The sequence below is a fragment of the Temnothorax americanus genome, unplaced genomic scaffold (assembly GCF_048541705.1).
Source record: "Temnothorax americanus isolate GAGA-0224 unplaced genomic scaffold, ASM4854170v1 Scaffold7, whole genome shotgun sequence".
Taxonomy (NCBI): Eukaryota; Metazoa; Arthropoda; class Insecta; order Hymenoptera; family Formicidae; genus Temnothorax; species Temnothorax americanus.
In genome coordinates this window covers 4055114-4076695 of record NW_027509792.1, presented here as the reverse complement: position 1 = coordinate 4076695, position 21582 = coordinate 4055114, and the positions used below count along the sequence as shown (strand labels likewise).

Here is a 21582-nt window from a genome sequence, read left to right as displayed (position 1 = left end):
TTGGTAAGTCTATATTTGTCTAATGTAAAGGATAAACAAAGACAGATATATGATTTAACTATTAGTTAGTTTACCAACAGGTTGAAACAATCGGGCCTAAATGTCTTACCGTTACTTATTGAAAATTCAAAAAAAGAACTCTTATAAATAGACAATCTGTTTACATCGTGTTCATTTAATGAAAATTAAAGAGATATAAAAATAAATGGTAATTATATTTAGCTCAACAAAAATCGACTTCAATTTGTGCAAAGAATTTATTACAAAATTGGTGACTGCAGTTTTGACATCCTGTACGTCCATAAAATTAATACAATTCTGTGTAATTTATTTTCAAGTTATAATTGATCGCGCAATTCTTTTACGCCATATTATCGCACATTATATTAAAATGATCACTTGAAAAACGTATATAAGAAGATATTCCATTGATCTCTGTTATATTTTTTAATTATTTATTTTTTACGATACATGTACAGAATAATATCCCATTGAGATAAATATTATAGTACAATCAACTTTTATAATTAAGATAAAAATGTCAATTATAATTAACTTTTATAATGACGAACAATATCTATTAAAACTTTTACATTAGCGGCAAAAAATAGAAGACCAGATATCCAAAGAAAGAAGAACGAATTGAAACTTTGGAATTCTAGCACGTAAGCGACTAACAACCAAACAACTTGACTTAAAATCCAAAAACACGCTAAACACGTGCCCCTACGCAGGCTCATTTCGATATTTGGCAGACACAGAGGTAACAACGACAGAAACCAGAAGAAATACTGGGAAGTTATCACCGGATTATACATCACCGCGATTATCGCCTGGACGAACATAGCGAATGGCAACTTGGACTTTTCCGAATAGTAATATGACGACATCAACAATAGTAATAACTGAGGCAGAAACGTAAGGACCTTCCGAATCGCATCCCGTGGTTGATCAGCGGATAAATAGAGCATGTAGAAATAGACGGAAAAATTGTGCCTCGTGTCTTTACGCACTAAATGATATATAAAACTCTCGTACAAGAATTTAAAGCCATACAGGCAATAACCCGTGCCTGTTAACGTAACAATGGAGAACGCGCAACTCAGCACGAGCTTCCATTGGTCCCTGTTCGGTAGGAAACGATTATCTTTACACAGAGACAAAAACATGGGCAAACTGAACATCAATGGATACAATCTGAAATGTACAGATATCCCGTGTAGCAATCCGGCCGATACAATTTTGTCTCTCTGTAAAAAATCCAACGTGAGCGCAACTAAAAGAACTGCCAATGAATCTGCGTTACCTCTCGTCGAGATCACCAATGTTAACGGATTATAGAGCCATAGGAGCGCGCAGTTATCTCTTACGATATTATTACATCTCCGTCGCGCGAGAATATTTCTAATTAGAACCGCAATCGGTATGTCTACCGCGGAAAATAAAATCTTTCCGAAGTCCTTGTGCAATATGATATTTGGTGTCAAGAGCCAAGCGAGAAAAGGCGAATAGCGGTAAGTATGACGGTCGAACGGTGATCTCTGTTCTACCACGTGCCTAGCGGCGTCGGTAAATACTCGATAGTCCACATCCGTGTACGACACTGCGAAGTACTCGTCGTGAAAGTTGGCGTACAGTATCAAAACTAATCGTAGAACAAACGCCAGTAAACAATGCGACGTAAATGACGAGACACTTATTTTAGCGCGCGTCGCAGTCATCATTTTCGTACGGCTAAAGGTGAGGCGTTAAATCAAACACACGGAAACCCCACTGATCCAATCGTCAAGCTCGTTTATAATCTCGTATTACCGCTCGCGGCGGCTTTAACAAGACATTTTTTCAATTCGTCGAACTCCGCGGCGCAAGCGTTCTTTTCTAAATTGGATTTCGCTAATACGCAAGACGCGTACTTTGACGCCGATTCTTGACACCGAGCTAACAAAATCGGATATCGTCTCAATCTCTGCTTCGCTTTCTTTACAGCCTCCATTCTCTTGCGCGAACAGATTTATCCGGACTCAAAATCGATCGGAAAGATTAATTTTTTTCAAGTTCTCTGGCGGTTTAGCAAAGAATACGTCGTAAATTGGTTTGCTGAATATCATACACATAGCAATCGCTGTACCCGAGAAAACGAATATTCGTGGATAACGGTACATAAATCCTCTTTTCGGCACTGTCCTTCTTCTCCCTTCGTTTTGCATCGCTTATCTTAGAACTCTTCGCTGAAAGAACGTTAATAAAGTCGAAGATTAGAACGAAGTCTACAGTTGTCGAGAGGTATCGCAGCTCTCCAATAAAAAGACAAGATTCTATATTTGGACGAAACAAATATCAAACTTACGTAATCCACGGTATTATGTTCGTATGGTTTCAAAGTATTTATACCGTCGCAAACCGTAGAGTTAGCGGAATTTTTTAAGCAACACTTTCTTATTTCTTCAAGCACGTCCGCACAACGGGAAGGCTGGAACACGTTGTCTGACAACGGAAATATTATTATTATTGAAGTACTATTCCACATTTATTTAATAAAAACTTAACCACGCGTTTTTATCATATCAGCTACGTTGCTGATCGAGATATCAGCTAACGTCGTGCGATTTTCATGCTCGGTTCAAAAGGAGAGGTTAGAAACCTATTATGTTTCCTAATACTTCGATTAAATTAGATTATACAATTATGTACAAACCGTTTAAGCATTTCTGCAATTTACATGCAATTTGTTTGCAAGGATCGGCGGTCGTCATGCAAAATAATTAAAAAATCTTTAATTCTTCCTCGCAACACGCTGCACGGTGCAATCTTACGTAACTTCAACCGGCGTTACATGGAATGGCAGTAATGGCACTACCAGGCACTACATGGGTCAATCGGGTGTCCCACACGTGTATTCCTTTCGCAACGAAAATATCAATGTTTCCAATGAGAGACAAGAATCACAAATTGATTTTTTTATTTTCTCATAGCTATACAATTCCATTATATTTACAGATATGTCCCTGGTCGATTTATTATGTTTAACAAATTTACGAAGGTATCGATACGTGATAAAATCCCCTCGAGACGGTAATGTTTTTTCCAGCTACGCATTTTATTGAAATCTAGTTTTTTCTCGAGTAATTATGACAATTTTAATCTCTTCACGAAAAATTTTTACTCAATTATTAAATGAAAAGGTTCAATTATCGCTGAATGTCCTTTTAAAATTTCCATACACCTGATCAGAGAGAAGCCTGCCTGAGACCTGAGACTCTGAGACCCGCGGCCTTTTTCGTAGGACCGTCGAAAGCCCCTGTACCGCCACTCCATTTTCGAAATTGGTACCACGTAGCCACGCTCATTTTCCGACACTGCCGATAAAGGTGAAATTTCATGAGCAGTGAAAAGCAGCAGCAGATCGTACTGATTGGCTACAAAATAGAGAAGTTCTCGAGTTTCTACAACTTCTCTATTTTGTAGCCAATCAGTACAATCTGCTGCTGCTTTTCACTGCTCATGAAATTTTACCTTAAGTCATCATTTTTCTATGTGTCCGGGCCTTTATATGTATAACACCTAACACCAATGCATTTGCAGACGTAGCGCGGATGCGCATGCACCAGAATGACGTTTTATCGACAGTGTCGGAAAATGGCTTCTCTTCCGATACATAAGTTAAAGACGATGCGCACGCACAGAGAAACGTATAATCAACCAATCGTCGTCGTTCTTGAGAATTCTCGATCGTAAATGGTTGAGGATCGGTTTAATATCGATAAACATTAACTTATTTTATATATTTATATCATATGTTAAATATATATATATATATATCTCTAATAGCCCTCTCTCCTTCTCTCTCGTTAGACGTCTTATGTCCTGCTTTTGGACATGCGTGCCGTCCGGATTATTTTATCTCTTATCAATTTATCAGAATCCGAATACGAGACGATAAGCCTTTGTGGAAAAAATTTTGTAAGCAAAACGAATAATATTTGTTGAAGAAGCAACGGAGAATGTTTTATAATTTTCATCGTCTTTTACACGAATAAAAAAGCACATACACAAATACATTTGAAACATTTTGTAAACGTAACGAATTACGTGAACGCGAGCGACGTATGTGTCGCACGTATTATTTCAGCTTGTTCGCACTCTCGATATTCATACGCATTTTGAAGCAGTCTCGCACCCTCATTCGCGATCGTTTGCGATCCCGCGACAAGCAAAGCGCGACTTGAAACGCGCGATCGTTCTGCTCGATCACTTAATTAATTATTAATTCTCGCACTTTAACGAGAGATTCAAACTATTCGTTGAAGCGTCGCGTCTTCCCGCGCGATTTACTCAACGAAGAAATCGATCGAAACGGAGACAGCGATGAGACGTGAATTCCGAGATCATCGTTTCACCGCGACACGCGGAACAACGATTCCGCGGCGTTAAGATTCGGGTATGTCGCGCTTCGAAACGCTTATTTCTCAAGTAAAATTCACTCACCGATCGTCGGAGCACCGCGCCGGGAGATCCGCCAAATGACAGCCGGGAGGGTGACACGTACGGCAGTGTTACGGCATTCGGCATTTATTTCGGCCCAGCGACGGCATCCCACTTCGTTTCACTCGACACTCGACACCAGAAGGAACGGAATATTCGGCGTACGTTTATTTTTGCAACGCTCCGTAACCGGATTTCTTTTCGTTCGCGAGAAAAGAATTACACGATCGAGCGACAACGTCTCACACCGCCCGCGCCGTTGAACGTGTCACGGGTCGCGTATCACTTGCGTAGTGCGTGTGCGTAGGCCGTTGCCGCCGCACAGTCGAGCGCGACGCGTCGAATGCGATAAATGCGATTGGCTCGTGAGTCGAGCTTCCGGATCTGGCTAATCACGTCCCGCCGCTCCGCGCCGCCGGCGCGGTGTGGCTCGATGCGGCGGCGTAGCAGCACCGCGTCCCCGCAGACCCCCCACCGCCCGGCGCCCCCACCACTTTCCGTACTAGCCGCGCGACCGTTGAACTTGAAAACCGCGTGTCTCGAAAATCGGCGCGTTTTCGTTTTCGGCGTTAATTCTGACGACGAGCGGACTTGCCACTTGCTTCCGTCAACGCCTGGAGTTACTGTTACCCGCGTGAGTGACTCAGCTATCGTTCTCCCGAGGACGTTCGCACAGGTAGGAGGAAGTGTTTGCGCTCCGCGCGCTCGCGCTCGTCACCGTGCTGTTTTCGGAACGCGTTCATTTCGGTGATTGGCATTCCTGCTTCCTCGTGTTATTTTGATGTAAAATTAATCCAATTTTTAATCCGAAGGAATATTTATCTAAAGATTATTGAGTTTCTTTGACATACGTAATCCATTTTTAATATGTTTTTATATAAAAAATACGGGGGGGAAGGGGGGGAAGAGTGAAAATATTAAATAAATATCTGCGACGTATCACACAGAACGATGTTTTATCGGCAGTGTCGGAAAATAAACGTGGCTACGTAATACCAATTTCGAATATGGATATACTGGCGCTAACGTCGTACATATACAGGGGCTTTCGACGGCCCCTGCATGAAAAAGACCGGGATTATCTGACGTTATATTACGTCAATTACGTGTACGTGCGTATATTTGAATATCAACCTGTCATTGGGTTGTTATTCTGGCAATAAAACATTTTTTTTTTTTTTACGTAAAGTAAAATTTTAGTTTGGGCTCGGACATGTAAATCCGGGGAAACACGGTGCGGAGAGTGAGAGCGTGGCAGAGCGCAACTAGAACGTGCAGACTTTTGGATGACGTATACTACTGGAATGAAAGAAAAATAGAGATATGCTCGATCCTATATACTTTTCATCTCTCGTTATCTAATTGTCAAGCGTTCTCCAGTGCTGAAATGTTATCATTGGGATGTTTACTCTGTTACGGAGTATTGCTGGCTGCACTCGTCACAATTTTGGTACGCTCAGGTTATCTCGCGCTTGTTTCTTTTTCGATTAAGACGTATCGCTAATTAACAATTTAAAGAATACGTCTATTTTGTACTTTTATTCTGTACAATCGTATAAAAAATACAATGAAATAATTGTTCTTTTAATACGATGGCTTTTTACAGAAGCGTACGCGTCTGTTTTAGTCTTTTGCAGTGATATACGTGACGAGCGAGCGATATCCCAGAATCTCGAGGGATGAAAGTGAAAAGTTCTTTCTCGACTGCAACGCGAAGAGAAGGGAGGCATTCCCTTCGTTGCGCGATCCCTGGAGCGTACATCTCAGCGTCGTTATACCCGCTTACAATGAGGAACAAAGACGTAAGATTCGTTGCACATGTATTATTTCTAGGCGTTCGCGTATGTGTTGTTTATTACATTTACTTTTATTCAACAGTGCCTCCAATGTTGGACGAATGTCTGGGATATTTGGAGGAACGTAGCAAGTCTGGATTAACTTACGAAGTGATAGTAGTCAGCGACGGCGGTAGAGACAGGACTGTAGATTTTGCGCATAGTTACGCGTCGAAATACAATACCGTCAGAGTACTGAACCTTGTAAAAAATAGAGGAAAAGGTGGTGCCGTAAGATTGGTTAGTAATTCTGACGGAGCTAAGGAAGCTTCGTTGTTGTTACAGTCGGTTTTAGATTGTCGTATCGTTATTTAGAATTGTCGTATTTTAATTTATTCAAGGGTATGCTGAGTGCGAGAGGTAGCGCTTTATTATTCGCGGATGCGGACGGCGCTACCAAGTTCAGCGATCTAAAAAAGTTGGACGAGAGTTTAACAAACGTTTTAGGATGTAAGTTGAAAAGAAATTATGATTTTTTGATATATTTAATTTCTTATATTTAATAATTCTATAGAGCTACAGATTGCAATATTAGAGTATTATTAATTCCAATCAATTTATTTCAGTCGATTACACGAGCAAGCCTGAGGAAACGGCGTCGTCCGACGCGGTAATATGTGGATCAAGAGCGCATTTAGAGAAGGAAGAAACTGCCAAGCGATCCTACTTCCGTCTCTTTCTCATGCACGGATTTCATTTCCTAGTTTGGCTGTTGTGCGTTAGAGGCATCAGAGATACGCAGTGCGGATTTAAGCTCCTAACGAGAAAATCAGCGAGAACGATATTCGAATCGTTGCACGTCGAACGTTGGGCATTCGACGTAGAAATGCTCTACATCGCCCAGACTCTTGACATTCCCGTGACCGAAATAGCGGTTAACTGGACGGAGATCGAGGGCTCCAAGATAGTACCGTTTTGGAGCTGGCTGCAGATGGGCGGGGATCTACTACTCATCTGGCTTAGATACAAAATCGGAGCGTGGAAGATAAATAAACCTAAAACGACTTAGTATCAACGCATGAAACAGTCGGTCGAAAGATTCCCATCTCGATTGACCTTTCTCCCGATCTATTTGTAAGGATACTTTTAACAATGAAATATATTGTGAAAATTTATACGCATGGAACACATCTAGATCTACATCTACATCTAGATCTTTTCCAGATCTTTTAACGATAACATATTATTTATAAATAAAAAGTATTTTTAATTTTATATATTTAATTGAAATTAACAAGAATAGTTATAAATGGTTATATGTAAACTGTAAACATTAAAAATATTAGCTAATTTATTTTAAATTGATCTTATTACGGTATAATTGAGATGAAATATATATCTCCGAGGTCAACGGAGGCCTTTTTTTACAGCTAAACTTTTCGCATTTTTACATTTTTACCTTTTCCTCCAATATCGAAGCATCCGCGCGTATCTCGTTTCAAGCGCGGAAAGTGCAACGAGATGCACCTGTAAAGTACAGACCTAATACATTTCGGAACGCAGTTCCGGTGTTGGCAAACGGTTGGTATTGGTCGTCGGTATAAAGTGACGTGTGACGTGTCGTAAAGTCACTCTTTCGAGAAATTCCAGCCGAGCCACTCGAGCCAGTGAATTTCGGCGTAGATTGCGTAGAACGGTCGCGCGATTATCTGCTCCTAACAAACGCAATATCGCGCAAGATATCGTACCGTTGTCTCATTTCGTCGTGAAGTTCCTTGTCGCTTATTCACGAAAATGTCTTTCATATCGCCGATGCCGAGCCAGCAATTCCTTTGGGATGTATTCCAGCGGTACGGTATCCCCTTCTACACAAATTATTCTTTAATTTTCCGATTTTCTGTACAATAAATTATTGTACAATTATGACGTTACTTAATACGTACCCTCTCTTTCTAAATAGTCTCCGACACCTGCGGAGTTTCGTTGCGCGACGAGAACCCTCATTTTCAGGATTTAGTTTAACCTACACGAATTTTGCTTTTGTATTTTTTTTACTCCGCATTAGACGCCTTTTTATCCAGCAAAATTCTGTTTTCTCTCCCTGACGTAATCGTGCGTTTCGATAAATTTAAAGATTCAAACGAATAAATTTGGCAATGACTAACGACGTTCGGTTGACAATTGAAAATAATCACTTTTTATCAGGGTGGACAGGGACAGATCCGGTACAATCACCGCGGAGGAGCTACAGCAAGCTCTCTCAAACGGTACGTGGACGCCGTTCAATCCCGAAACAGTACGTCTGATGATCGGTACGATATGTTTTCAGTATATTTTCAAAACGACCATGTGAATTTATATAATGTATATATTATTTATGTATATCTATGGTTTCCTCTATTCTCTTAAAACCTTCTCATCTCTTTTCTATAGCGCTAAATGGGAAAGGCTGCATCCTAGTTCAAATGTAGACTGTTTTAATTCCTTTAAATCACGGCATGTCGCACACTCTTGGTTCTTTCAGTATATCGTTGTTGTAAAATGATAAGCGTACGATATCGATTTGCATGGTCTTTTGATATCGTTATTATTTCGTTCCCTACTTTTGTTGGCACAGGTATGTTTGATAAAACCGATCCTGCTACAGGTATGTTTGACAAGAAGCAGGCAGGTACCGTCAGTTTCGAGGAGTTCGGAGCGCTGTGGAAGTACGTTACCGATTGGGAGAGTTGCTTCCGATCGTTCGATCGCGACAACAGCGGCAACATTGATCGCAATGAGTTGAAGACGGCTCTTACAAACTTTGGGTACCGTTTAACCGATCAAACGATCGACATGCTAATACGAAAGTACGATCGTGCGGGACGCGGCACAATATACTTCGACGACTTTATACAGTGCTGCATTGTCTTATACGTAAGTACAGGTGTCTAAGTATCTCAATCGTTTCATCAGGCAGAGCTCGTGACTTTGCCCGAAAATATCTGTTAACTTTTATACGCGTAAAAGCTTTGATACGAGCACAACTGCGTGCGATCTACTCGAGTTAGACGTGTATTTAAATGAGTTATTATATCGTTATTCATAGATTTAAATAATATTGGGCAAGCAGATATTTTTAAGCCTACACGTTTGTTCACAGTTTTAAAAATACGTTCGACCGATAATCTTGAAACGTTTGAATTAATTAGGAAGAAATGGTAATAATTATACTTTCTCTATCTTCAGACTCTTACAACCGCCTTTAGACGACTGGATACAGATCTGGATGGCGTCATAACGATTCACTACGAACAATTTTTGGGCATGGTGTTTAATCTTAAGATATAAGTTGCGCGACGTCACTCTACAAATATTTCATTCTTTCTTGCCGGTTCGGCAGCATATTCGATACCTAAAGATACGCTATGAGATGCCAAATAAAGACACGAGAATTTTTATGTACTATATATGGAGATAAACCCAGAATCTCCAAAACCAATATTCATTTTTACATTTTCTTTGCAGTATTAATTAAATTTGATCAGGTTAACGAAGAGTTTATTGGAAAATTAATCGTAGATTACGGTACATGTCCGTTTATTTGAATATTTTCGTAATAGTAATACTCGGTTAATGTTACTATTGTTCTTAAATTGTTTTATTTCTTATAAAATACGATTTCATACGTGAAATTCTTGTCAAATAATAAATTTTGGAGTAATAAGTTCTGAAACAATTCGTCGATTGAACAGGTAATTTGCGTCGACAGAGATATACCGCTATATCCATTTAAGAAGCGATATAGTCCGTTAATGCAAGTCGGTTATAATAACTCGTATCTGTTACGAAACATCGCTGATTATTATTGTTTGAAAATCAAGTTTGAACGCACTATATATGCGCTTCCAGCATTACCGTTATATATGTATATCGCGCGTAATGAAAACATTTCCGAATATAAATGTGCGTTTAAATAATTATAAGCAACAATGACAAAACTGGCAAATGTCCTACATTTCTTAATACGTTGTTACATATTTTACGCATATTAATATTTGTCGATATATAACGTTCGTAGTTATATTTTTCTATAATTATTATACCAATATTATTGTAACGGATGATCGAAAAATATATTTCTTTTACAAAGGAATTAACGGTGTATTACTTTCCTAAGATCAGGTAGCGTGGATCAAATGCAGAAAAAATAGATTATTGCGGTAAAGATACTTAGTTTATTAAAATTTTTATCTCGATAATAACTTCAATTTCGCTTTTACACGTCGCTCTAATCATTTCTTTTCCTCAAGTTTACAACTTCTGGGCGTCTGTCGACGTATCGATGCGTCGAGGTCTTTCTCGCAATTGGAATATGCCATACCTAATCCGAAACCAGCACCGGTTATAACGGGCCACTTCCTTCCTACAGAGAAAATTCAGCATCCATATACACATCTCGTAAAACAATTGAAAAGTAATTTGACAAAATTATGTAATTTCTTTAAATTTCTTTCATAAATTATTTAATTAAACAAACATTTATTTATCCAAGTATATTACCGTCGTCTAACGTAGAATGCATCAAAGTAGCACTAATCGCACTGTAAAACTATCGTTCTCGAGACGCAAGACAAAGAAACTAATCTATGAAAACTTGTACTACACGAACAAAAGAAATTATACACTTTCGTTTAGAATTAAAGGAATCGTAAAATAAGTATCAACTCTCTAATGACGTCGCTTATGAAAAAAATTATACGATCGGTAGGACGGCGGACCGAATATAAGTACATCCGCGTCTCTGATTATCTCGCTACTGGCTCCAACAATTATATCGATAAATACAGTTATGTCATAGGGGTGTAACGGCACAAAACACACGCGCGCACATCGGCAACAAGGTGATCTTACTTTTGAAGAAAAATAGAGAAAACACTCCGCCAAGGACCACGCCGCCACCTGAGGAAAGATAAATCTCGTCAGTAACATTCGCGGACGGTACATTCGTCGTCGCGGACGGTTCGGGAGCGACGATTACCCAGCTTGAGGATCGCGTCCGTGAAGCAGCGGTCCCACTTTCGCCCGATCTCGTCCTCGGCCCACACGGCGCCGGCCATTTTTCGCTGGGTTATGACTTACGACGACTGGTTATGTTATAACGCCACACGCCACTGCCACTGCCGTTACGTCATTCGCGCGAAACGAGACCGTTCACGCGCGTCCGACGATCGGTCATATTGATCCGGCGGGCTCGCACCTCGCACGCCTCTCTTTCTCCGGCTCCGTCTCGCGCGCGCAGTCGCGCAACCCGCGAGAGAATCGCTGGCGATGGAAATAGCGAAGCGAAGAAACTGGATTCTTGATTCTTTCCGGCCGATATTTTTCCTTCCGAGATAAGTGGATTTTCGCAACGCGCGCCTTCGCGCCGCTCCGCTCGCGCACGGCTACCAATCTGCGTCGATGCCGTCGATCACCGTCGATATTCACGAAATGTGTAAAATTGGAGTAAATTCCTTCCGTTCCCGGCTTTCCCTGCGACCTTTCTCCCTCTCGTCCGGACAACTCGAGAGAGTCGTTTACAACGTGCAATTCGCGAGAGAAATCATTCTCTCGTCACATCTGCGACTAGAATATTTTATTAACAGGCCAGCGTGAAAGCAAGTTCAGAGTTCAGACCAGTCGTGATTGGTCGGTCACTGTGAAGAATAATCGAACGAAAGATGTAGATGAATTTAACGTTAAATTTCTATTTCTATTTAAATTTTTATTTATTTCTAAGCTTCACCCACTTGCCCAGTTTAGCAGACACGATTATTTGTCTTTTTAAATAAAAATATTTTATTTTTTTGCCTATATAATATTATATGTAAAATAATTTTGCGTGAAAACGTGCGCGATGTTTCTTTTCAGGCGGATTTATTTATTTCTGAGCTTTTTAGTTTGCCGGACACGATCATTTTCGTACGCGTGTCCGCGTCCCGATTGTCGTCGCCCACGAGAACTCTCGAACCGACTCGAACTCGCAGGCGCGGTCGATTCGGCGTGACGTAGGGTAGGACGGTTGGCCGGCCTGCCGGTGTCTCGTCGTAGTCTCGTAAGCGACTCATTTCACCCGCGTCTCGTCGTCCTCGTCGAGCGCGAGAGAGAGGCAGGTGCGCTGGCCCGTGGACGAGTCCACGGGGTTACCGTTCGTGCGTGCGGCGTGCGTTTGCGAGATTCGCGCGCGGACGACTCCGTGTGGAAAAACGCGCGAAAGACCGAGTCGCGCGGGCCGCCGAGGTGGCTGCACATCCGGCGGAGCGGCGCGCGACGTCGCGAGAAGAAAGTCCGCTGTCGTGGCGGCAGGCGGCGGCGGCAGTAGAGAGAGAGATAGAGAGAGTGGGCGCGAGTGTTTTTTTTTTCTTCGCGCGCGCGTGTACGCGTGCGTTATTCAAGACCGATCGGGAGCATTTCCGCGCGGGACGGCAGGAGAGTCCCGCGCGCGGCGTGTGCGATCTACGTAGGTGCGGATTACGCGAAGAGGCGTCGGGGGGAGAGGGGGGCCCGCGCGCCAGTCCGCCAGTCCCCTAGGGAATCTCGGCGCCTCGCCGTTGCCCGTTGCCTGTCGCGCGGATCGGCGGACGGAGCCGCCGCGCTGCGCGCTGCGTTGAGTCGCGCTGCGAACGGAGCCGCGGGTCGTGCGCGCGGAGTCGAGCGAGATACGCCGATACGCCGCCGTGTCGACGAAGAGGAGCCGGAGTAGCGTGAAACTCGCGACGAGGATCCAGCGAGCGAGAGAGAGAGAGAGAGAGTGTGTGTGTGTCTCCGGACGCGCGCGAGCGCACGCGGCTCGCTCGCGCAGGTAAAATCCGCGGCGCTCCGCGCGGCGCGTAATGGAGGAGCCGACGACCGCGAAGCGCGCTCGCGGCAGTACCAGCAGCGACAGCGATAGCAGCGGCAGCAACGGGAGCAGCGGCAGCAGCAGGAGCAGCAGAAGCAGAAACACCAGGAGGAGCGACAACGGCACAACCGTGCGCAGCAACAACAGCAACGACCGTCGTCACCACCGCCACCGCCGCCACGGTAATGCCGTGCTGCGCCGCCACCGCGTCGTCAGAGCGTGAGCCGCGCGATTCCCGTCGTCGACTGTTCCGGCACCCGGCAATCCCGGCAGCATCCCGGCGGCCGCCGCCGGGCGCGAGAGGCGGGTCGAAATTGCTATGGGATCGTCCGGGAGCGACGACGCCGCGCGACGCCGCAACGACCGCGACCGTTCGATTCCACCCGTTACGTTCGCCGTGACGTTCGCCGACCGTCGGGCCGCGAGCAGGGAGTAGGAGCAGCGACAGCACCTCGGATACGCTTCCTCGGCGCGCCGCGACGCACCGCGCCCTTCCACGTCCTACGTGTCCTACGCGTCCTACGCGTCGTCGATCACACCTAAACGTAAACGCGGACGCCCCCGCCGGCCGTGAGGGATAAGATCGGCGGCTCTCGGGCGAGAGGTTAGGCTGGCATGGGGATTGATCCCCGTGAGGTGGCATCGTCCGTCGAACTCTGACGATCGGCCAGCCAGTCTCGGCCCCCTTTGGCACCCTCTATATATATATATACATATATATATATCTTCCTCTCGCTCTTTCCTTCTCCCCTCCTCCCCCCTTTCCCGTTCTGTCGCCGCCACCCGCGCGCGTCCTACCCTTCCGCGCCCTACGCGGTGTACACCGCGCCCGCGCGTGCCCTTTTCCGCTTGCGGAAACTGCGGCGAGTGTCGCGTTGTGTCGTTCCGCTTCTATCGCGTCGCGTCGCGTCGCGTCGCGTCGGGTCCCGCCGTCGTGCCCGTCGTTCGCGCTTCCCAGGGGCACGAGGGATTGTGCCCTGCACGGGGATCGGGATCGAGCCCCGTCACTGACCCGAAACAAGACATCGACAACGTCGTCGCCGCGAGTGTGGTGAAAAGTCGCGTGCACGCGCAGTTAGATCGTGTATCGATAATTAAATCGCCGCAACCGTGGATAACAACGGCCGGTACGAGATGCAGAAACGGGACGGCAGGGACAACCGCGACGACAAGGAGCTCGGAGCGCGCCGCACCGACCAGGAGGTCGCCAAACGGGCCTCCAGGGGCAGCGGGAACGCCGCCCGGTCGAACGTGCACTCGTCCCGGCACAGCGTCACCTCGTCGTCCGGCGTGCTCATGGTCGGTCCGAACTTCCGGGTCGGCAAGAAAATTGGCTGTGGAAACTTCGGGGAGCTCCGTCTCGGTGAGTCCTTCGTCGTTATTGTTCTTTTCCCGCGCGATTAAGTCGTTTTGCAGGGAGAGGGACGAGCGAAACTCTTTACAATCTTTTAGAAACGAAAGAAAATGTTTGATATGCAAATGTAACGTTCCATTGTCGTCTCTGTTCAAGTATCCGTCTTGACGCTCGGAACGACGGCACGTCCGACGAATCACGACGTTGATTTTAATGGCAGGTTTCCCGATAAAATTATTATCGATTTTTCCTCGGCGAAGACAGAGAGAGATACCGACGGTCGTCGAGAGCGATTGAGAGAGACTTTCCGGCAAGCTGAGCTCCAGGAGCACGAATGACGAAATGGAGAAACAAAGTCGTATCCCTCGGTTAATTCTTAAAATACGTTCCAACGTGATTTCATGCTTGAAATTACGAAGAAACGCGTGACTCAAAGTGAAAAAGTGAAAGACGAACGATGACCTCCCACGACATTTTCGCCGAGGAAAAGTCGACTCTAAATTAAGGCACGAGCATTCCGCTGTTACACGTAAGGTCGCGAGAATTGCGGGACAACACCCCGCGCATGTATACGCGAGAGAGATATCGTGCGATATGAAAATCCGTTCTAGACAATTTTTAGAATCAAGCTCATTCTCGAATGAACGATTGATCCCGCGATACGTCGGCGCAACTCCCTGTTACGTCGGACTTCTTTTTTCGAAGACGTCGTTTCTTTATTTTTACACGTCGAATTAGTTCTTTGTAAAGCGGCACTGAAAATAGGATCGATGCCGATCCGTGAGAGGCGTCGCGAAATTAAATTAACGAATACTTAAAAATAATTTCTCTCTCGGTGTTGCTATACTCGGTGAATTTATACGTTATATTTATTTATTATATACGTTAAAAAAGTTTTTTAAACGTTTAAGTATTTATTCATCGATTGCGAATTTATACGAAGTATATACATAATGGATTAAGACAATTTGAAAAATTTTTATATGTTTATCCCTCGCGAATTTATATGTTTATTTATTATACGCTGCATTGAGAAAATTTCTAAAATGTTCAAATATTTGTTCATCGCGAATTTATACGAAGTACGTATAATGGATTAAGAAAATTTATCTATCGCGAACATATACGCGTGAAGTTTCATTTTATACAAATTCGTTTAAAACAGCGAAAAGGAGATAAGATAAAAACGCTGTGCCGAGAAAAGATTTCGGAATGATCGCCAGGAGCGACGAAAGGACACGCGAACTTCTCTCATATCTTACGAAAAAACGAGCGAAACGTCACGTCGGATCTCCTCGCGTGGTCAGCGTTCGCCGTTTTTACGAATCGAACTATCGAGCAATGTTTACGACGATATCCGCAATCTGCGGTCTTGCGCGTAACGACGATGAAATCTGGAGTTATCGGCCCCTCGAGTGCTCGCGGCGCGAGTTCGTGTGACTAATGATGTCTGCCGCGCGCTGAAAACAATGATTCTAACATCGGGAGAGGCTAACGCTCTCCCGATTATCGCGGCAATGGCATAATACAGAGCGGTTCTACATATACTGACGCTACTGTACGGTAGACCGGAAGCCTGCAAATATTGATGTTCTTCCTCCGACAAAGCGCCAACGTGTTCTCACAATTATCAATCGCAAACAGTGCGATATTTATTTTTACCCCTTTTGAATTATAAAATTAAACATTCTTTCCATCTCTATACTCGATCTCTTTTTTATGCAATTTTTCTAATCAAAATTCGGATCGAGGGACGATCGTTTTGTGCAAGAGTTCTCCGATGCCTTTGAGAATTGTTACCGAAAAGTAAAATAAACCTGTTCCCTTCGGTATTAGAGATACCTCTTTACCGACGTGTCTTAGAGACGCGAACGGAGAAATCTTTTGCCGAGCTGACGAAATATCAGGCGGGCTGACACAGCGAAACGGCTTTGCAGCTTTGATGCGCTCGGAGCAACATCTTTCGTGGCGTTTCATCGCGCGCGAAACGACGCGACGCTCGGCTCGGCTCGGCTCGGCTCGGGGAAACATTGCGTTTTCCAGCCGTAATGGCCGCGGTTGTTACTGCAAAAAGCGCGGCGTTCGTGCGGAAAATCCTACGGCGCTCGGCTCGTTGCACGGTTAACACGAGCCGCGATTTCGCTAACGCGTTATTACCCATTCGTATAATGACGACTTTGTTAGTAATAGCCGCTTTAACAGCTCGTTCGATGTCATCGTCGACGATTATATCGCTCGTGACAAGCTAGTAATTAGCTGTTAATATCGGAGATTGTATACTTAAAAAGATAGATAGACTTATCCTACAGCTTATCTTGCGTATGTTTGCCTAGAGGAGAAAGAGAGAGAGAGAGAGAGAGAGAGAGAGAGAGAGAGAGAGAGAGAGAGAGAGAGAGAGAGAATGAATAAAGGGACACATAAATTTTGATTGTTCCGCGAAATATTTATCCGGAGTGAATATGGAGAAAACATGTAGGGAGAATAATGGTCTCTTTCGACAACGCCGCCGGGGCGAGCGAAAGAATTTCCAGAAACCGCTCTCGCGTGATTCATCTTTGAATACTCGCTCTCTTGTGGGTGAATATTCGTGCGGTTCTACCGCCGGCCGCCTTCTTGAAGTACCTGCCGCGACGCGAGACCGCAGAACTCGCACGAAAAATATTTTAAGTTTACCGGACGTTCTGGCGTTAGGAGCGACAGTTGAGAAGTAAGTATATCGCGTTATCTTTCCTCGAGTAAACAAGTCACGCCGGGAGTTCCAATGCGGAAAAGCGAAATTTGACGCGGAATACAGATTTCAACCTAGTTTTAATTTTGATATCGGATCCATCTCGTCGGAAGTTATAACGTTACGTGGAAGAGGATATGTATAGTGTCCGATTGAATCTTTGCTCGAAAAAGAATTTGTTCCAAATTTGTCGAAGGCAGCTCGAAAAAAATTTTATTCTAAATTCGCTCGCTGCTGGAGATTATTTGACCGTTGATATATTCTGTAGATAGGCTGCCGGTGTATTTCGGCAAAGCACGAGAACCGGCACTCGCGCTTACAAAAATGACATCTGATATGCCATCAATGATAACACGCATGAGTCATTGACAATTATAAATTATTTCATCATGCTGCATCTTTTTAAGGCCTAAACAGAAGTACAGGCAATAGAAACAGGGAATTAGCCAGGCAACGGAAATAACCACGTTTCAACTTGTAATAAAATACTCATTAGGGTGATTGGTCAGGTACAGGCAATAGAAAATAGAAATCCACAACGCGTCGGAAATTTTGTTCCCTGTGTTCCCATTGCCTATTTCATATTTCGTTGCGTTGATACGCAGTTTTTGGCAAGTTGAAATCTGGTCATTTCTTTTACCTGGCTTATTCCCCGTTCCTATCACCCGTACCTTTGTATCGCGTTTAGACCTTTACGCTTGCATCGATGCCACGTCGATGTTACCTTTCTTCTTCCTTTTTTTATCGTAGCTCGAATATATCGAAACGTGACTATCCTTAAAACGGATGATTTATATATCTCTCGTTAATATTTCTTACTTATTATATTTCCCTGCTTTGAAAAATTGTCTTATTCAACACATGTGGAATCGCTAATTATACAGGGATATAACGGAACATCGCACAAATATTCGATAATTAATACCGCTTTGTGTAATTGTATTGAATAATGTCCGTATCCCTTGTTTCTTCTTCCTTATTCTAACTCGAGAGTTCCAAAATACGCGCAGCTATTTTATTTTGACAAGCGCAAAAATGTCTGCAAGATAAAACGCGAATAAAGCGAACAAGTTTGCTCGGTGTCCCTCCTGACGACGACAAAAACGAGCATCACAGCGGCGGTGGCGGCAACGACGCGTTTGTCGAACAACAACACTCGACACCGGAATGAATCCGAGCCCTTCATCGGCTTGGCCGGCTGCTCCGCGCAATGAGGGACACGCGTGTGTCGTTAATATCGTTATGCATGCGTTATCAGTTTATCACCTACCTCGTGCTTGTTTCTCGCTCGCTCGCTCGCTCGCTCGCTCGCTCGAGGGTCGTAAACGCGTCCACCAATTGACCCGTCGGCGTCGCGCGCACCATGCGCGAATCTAAACGAAAATTGTCGGCAAATTGCTTTCCGGGCTGCTGATACATCGCTCCGAATCCGGAATCGTATATACACCTTGATGACCCAATTTCGAACCACTCACGGTCCAGATTTTTGCAAGTCGCGCGTGTACGTATATACACACACGTAATTGCATGCCAACAATCGTTACTTTGCGCACAGTTGGACGACAAACAAGTTCTTCGGACAGTAGGGATAGCTTGCGCGAGTCGACGTTCCTTTTACAAGAAAAATATTATTATTTGATTCGGTATTATTTGATACATAAATCTTAATGTATATGTTAATTTCTTCGATATTGTTATATTACATATTTCATTCGTAAAATTTTTCGCACCGATTAGCCTGTAAAGGATTAAGGTATCGCGTGGTAGAAATGGAACACTCTGTACACCGAGAAAACGGCTCACTCCGTAAATCTAGAAGCGATAAGGCCTGTCCGCTTTTCGTGCGCAGCAATCTTCGTGCACGGCAGCCGGAACCGCGATACGTGTTCGAGGACGGGAAGTACGAAATTCCAAACCGTAGGCCACAAAGTGGCACACACGTAAGACCTTCCGGTTGTACCTGAGGGGGTCGATCGCAGCCCGCCGTTACGTTCCCACGGTCACGTCCGACAAAAATTGATCGACTCTTCTGAGAAGAGCGCACTCCGATTCGTCCCCGTCGAGGGATTCTCCCCGCTCCCTCTCGAAGAAGATGAAAGCACATCTGAATGAAGTCGCAACTGCGACAGGCGTATTTTTCTCTCTCAGAACGCGCGAAATACAAAGCGCAAGTTAGATTCTAAATTAGATTCTTATAGGAAAACGTGAATTATTTACGCAACAAAGCTTTACGCGCGCGCGAGACCGCCTTCCTTCACAAATCTAATCTATTTTCCCAAAAGAAATATTCTCCTCGTTCTTCTGTTGTTTCGCGTCTTGATTACCGGCCCACCCTTTACGTCGAGTCATTCGTGCCTCGGCGTATAAGCGCGCTCGCGAGGCCGCAATTAGGCGTTACTTCCGCTTACGCGGATCAGCTGATTCCCAGCAGCCGCCCAGCTGACTCTCAAATTCTCGTATATATCTGCCTCTCACGACGCGCAGCAGCTGTCATCGTCGCGGTAATTTTCCAGTCTTCAACCGATCCAAACTTTCAGGTAGGGACACGCAATTACGGCGTTACGCGAGCCCATGCACGCTATCTCTTTTATCATTAGCGTCGTATAAATGACATCGTTTAATAAAGCTCTCATCGATTTGCAGTTCTTTTGTCATTTACCTACATGCGCTATGTCTCGCTCGCCGCTACTGCCCCGGTCGATCCTGTGCATTCTTTCCCATCGGGACGTTACTGTCATCTGGGACAAACCCAGGCCCGCGACGGCTCGTTTTTACGATCTACGAATTCTTGAAATTTCAAAGTCCGCTTTTCTTTCTTTCTTTCTCCTCTGTTTTACGTTATACTTGGATGAGTAGGCGCTATACTATGCGCTCGTTCGACAATGTAATACAACGTGACCAACGTGACGAACACACGGACTCACGAGAGAGTCGCGTGCTCGTGCGCGCGTCACACGTGTACAGCAGTGTATACACGCATTGCATGTCCGCGCAGGTTCTCGAGGGCACGTAGCAACTAGCAACCTGTCTGCTCGGCCGACTCGGCTCTTCGAGTGACTCAGGACGACAGACTTGCCGGCTGGTCGCGTTGCCGAGCGAAACGAACGAGCCGCGTACCGTGCAACGCCCTTTTAACCCTGCTCTTACATTCGCTTCCTGCACGCGTTTTAGTATATACGTTGGAATCCGACACGCTCCGAGTTTTAAATCTACGGCCTTAATCAGCCGTACTGTCGTTCCCTCACGTTGCACAAATACTTGAAAATTGAATGTATATCTAATTTATACTGATATTAAAATTTGGATTTAACGGAAAAAAATAAGAGCTGAGTCTACTCGAAGATATGAGGATCTCTAACGAAGGCTTTAATTTGAGAAATATTTAAGAATAATTCGCGCTTCAGGATTTTCACTTTTTCTTCGCTTCTGCAGTTAATTGATGCGTTACTCGACCGGTAATATGGGAATTAAGAAGACCTTTGATAAGCGTTTTTATTGATTTATTTTATTGTGTTGGTATATCGGATGCGTAGATGTCCGCATCGAGCGAAACCCGATTATTCTAGTCAATATACGCTCGTTCATAAATCAACGGTGCGAGTGCCACGCGAATCAATAATAGCGAAACGCCACGCTATTCACGTACTTAATATCGGCAATTTGTTGAGTATCTAATGGTTACGTAAAGCGAACATTTCAATATTAACTATTGCAAAATAGCACAACACATATAAATTGATATAAATAAAGTCATATGTTACAGTTACAGTATTTTCCGCGTTTGACAAAATTAGGGTAAAATATATGAGGCACAGAGAAAGGAAAATAAATTTTTCTGTAAAACGATTGTAGCAAAACAATTCTTTTTTATTTCTCCGAACAATTGACATTGTGAAAATTTTCCATCGAATAATTTACGTCAATGAGCAAACAAATATTGCGTGGGAAAAGAATATGTGCATATGTGGCGAGCCGTCGAATATTTTGTTAAATATCCAGTAATTAAAATGTTTATCACACATATAAAACAAAATAGATTTTGCTAGACACGCCGACCGAATCATTCATATTTCCAGAATCATTTTACGATAACAATCCATTTCTCTGTTTGCGACAAAAACACACTGCACTTGGAGTGTTTCCAGGTAGTTTTCACTCATCTTCTTCTTTCTTTCGTTCGCCCGAACGCGCGCTCTTGCCGTCCCTCGTGACGCTCGTCGGCTTGAATAAAAATTATATCGCGCGTCCCGTTGAAGGTTTCGCGCCGTTGCAAGTGGATTATCGTCGGCGCGCTCCGCGGCTCTCCAACACGCGCCGCTCTTCTTCGAGTTATTACTCCGACTGGGCAATGACTGATGCCCACGCGGACTGCCGGCGCGCG

The 21582-nt window shown here is 44.2% G+C and overlaps 5 protein-coding genes across 23 annotated transcripts in view; 3 read left to right on the top strand and 2 right to left on the bottom strand.

Moving 5' to 3' along the window:
• Positions 1–434: 434 nt before the first annotated feature.
• Positions 435–1871, bottom strand: LOC143906354 (GPI alpha-1,4-mannosyltransferase I, catalytic subunit). The gene has a single exon (XM_077422425.1). The coding sequence runs from the start codon at positions 1722–1724 to the stop codon at positions 552–554; it is 1173 nt and encodes a 390-aa protein (XP_077278551.1). The 5' UTR covers positions 1725–1871; the 3' UTR covers positions 435–551.
• A 3601-nt stretch (positions 1872–5472) lies between these two features.
• Wol (Dolichyl-phosphate beta-glucosyltransferase wollknaeuel) lies at positions 5473–7541 on the top strand. 4 transcript variants are annotated; one of them, XM_077422433.1, is made up of 6 exons: positions 5473–5590; positions 5683–5932; positions 6110–6284; positions 6361–6557; positions 6659–6767; positions 6884–7541. In XM_077422433.1, exons 2-6 carry the CDS (start codon positions 5870–5872, stop codon positions 7324–7326), a joined length of 987 nt encoding a protein of 328 aa, XP_077278559.1. In that variant the 5' UTR covers positions 5473–5590; positions 5683–5869; the 3' UTR covers positions 7327–7541. The 4 variants fall into 4 exon arrangements, with proteins under 4 accessions (XP_077278559.1, XP_077278557.1, XP_077278558.1 ...); XM_077422431.1 differs by having other exon boundaries at positions 5513–5590; positions 5672–5932; XM_077422432.1 differs by having other exon boundaries at positions 5520–5594; positions 5672–5932.
• A 315-nt stretch (positions 7542–7856) lies between these two features.
• Positions 7857–10392, top strand: Alg-2 (Apoptosis-linked gene-2). Of its 4 annotated transcripts, none has more exons than XM_077422440.1 (4): positions 7857–8107; positions 8463–8524; positions 8905–9173; positions 9486–10392. In XM_077422440.1, the coding sequence occupies exons 1-4, from the start codon at positions 8052–8054 to the stop codon at positions 9585–9587; spliced, it is 489 nt and encodes a 162-aa protein (XP_077278566.1). In that variant the 5' UTR covers positions 7857–8051; the 3' UTR covers positions 9588–10392. The 4 variants fall into 4 exon arrangements, with proteins under 4 accessions (XP_077278566.1, XP_077278565.1, XP_077278563.1 ...); XM_077422439.1 differs by having other exon boundaries at positions 8875–9173; XM_077422437.1 differs by having other exon boundaries at positions 7859–8107; positions 8463–8569; positions 8875–9173.
• A 59-nt stretch (positions 10393–10451) lies between these two features.
• Positions 10452–11629, bottom strand: LOC143906365 (MICOS complex subunit Mic10). Its single transcript, XM_077422449.1, has 3 exons — positions 11278–11629; positions 11151–11198; positions 10452–10662 (listed from the first exon to the last, which is right to left on the bottom strand). The coding sequence occupies exons 1-3, from the start codon at positions 11354–11356 to the stop codon at positions 10532–10534; spliced, it is 258 nt and encodes an 85-aa protein (XP_077278575.1). The 5' UTR covers positions 11357–11629; the 3' UTR covers positions 10452–10531.
• Positions 11630–11906: 277 nt separating this feature from the next.
• Positions 11907–21582, top strand: part of Gish (casein kinase I gish) — a 33290-nt gene continuing 23614 nt past the window's right edge. For all 13 annotated transcript variants that reach the window (XM_077422420.1, XM_077422419.1, XM_077422418.1 and 10 more), the window contains exon 1: positions 11907–14482. In XM_077422420.1, the coding sequence (XP_077278546.1) occupies positions 14254–14482 (229 nt within the window). In that variant the 5' untranslated portion in view covers positions 11907–14253. The remainder of the gene's footprint in view (positions 14483–21582) is intronic.

Coding starts and splice junctions, on each gene's coding strand:
- LOC143906354 (XM_077422425.1), bottom strand. CDS start 1,724: ATGATGACTGCGACGCGCGCTAAAATAAGTGTCTCGTCATTTACGTCG.
- Wol (XM_077422433.1), top strand. CDS start 5,870: ATGTTATCATTGGGATGTTTACTCTGTTACGGAGTATTGCTGGCTGCA. Junction 5,933..6,109: donor CTGCACTCGTCACAATTTTG/GTACGCTCAGGT, acceptor CGTCTGTTTTAG/TCTTTTGCAGTGATATACGT. Junction 6,768..6,883: donor TTTAACAAACGTTTTAGGAT/GTAAGTTGAAAA, acceptor AATTTATTTCAG/TCGATTACACGAGCAAGCCT.
- Alg-2 (XM_077422437.1), top strand. CDS start 8,052: ATGTCTTTCATATCGCCGATGCCGAGCCAGCAATTCCTTTGGGATGTA. Junction 8,108..8,462: donor CTTTGGGATGTATTCCAGCG/GTACGGTATCCC, acceptor ACTTTTTATCAG/GGTGGACAGGGACAGATCCG. Junction 9,174..9,485: donor AGTGCTGCATTGTCTTATAC/GTAAGTACAGGT, acceptor CTCTATCTTCAG/ACTCTTACAACCGCCTTTAG.
- LOC143906365 (XM_077422449.1), bottom strand. CDS start 11,356: ATGGCCGGCGCCGTGTGGGCCGAGGACGAGATCGGGCGAAAGTGGGAC. Junction 11,199..11,277: donor GGACGCGATCCTCAAGCTGG/GTAATCGTCGCT, acceptor ATCTTTCCTCAG/GTGGCGGCGTGGTCCTTGGC. Junction 10,663..11,150: donor TTCTCTATTTTTCTTCAAAA/GTAAGATCACCT, acceptor TTTTCTCTGTAG/GAAGGAAGTGGCCCGTTATA.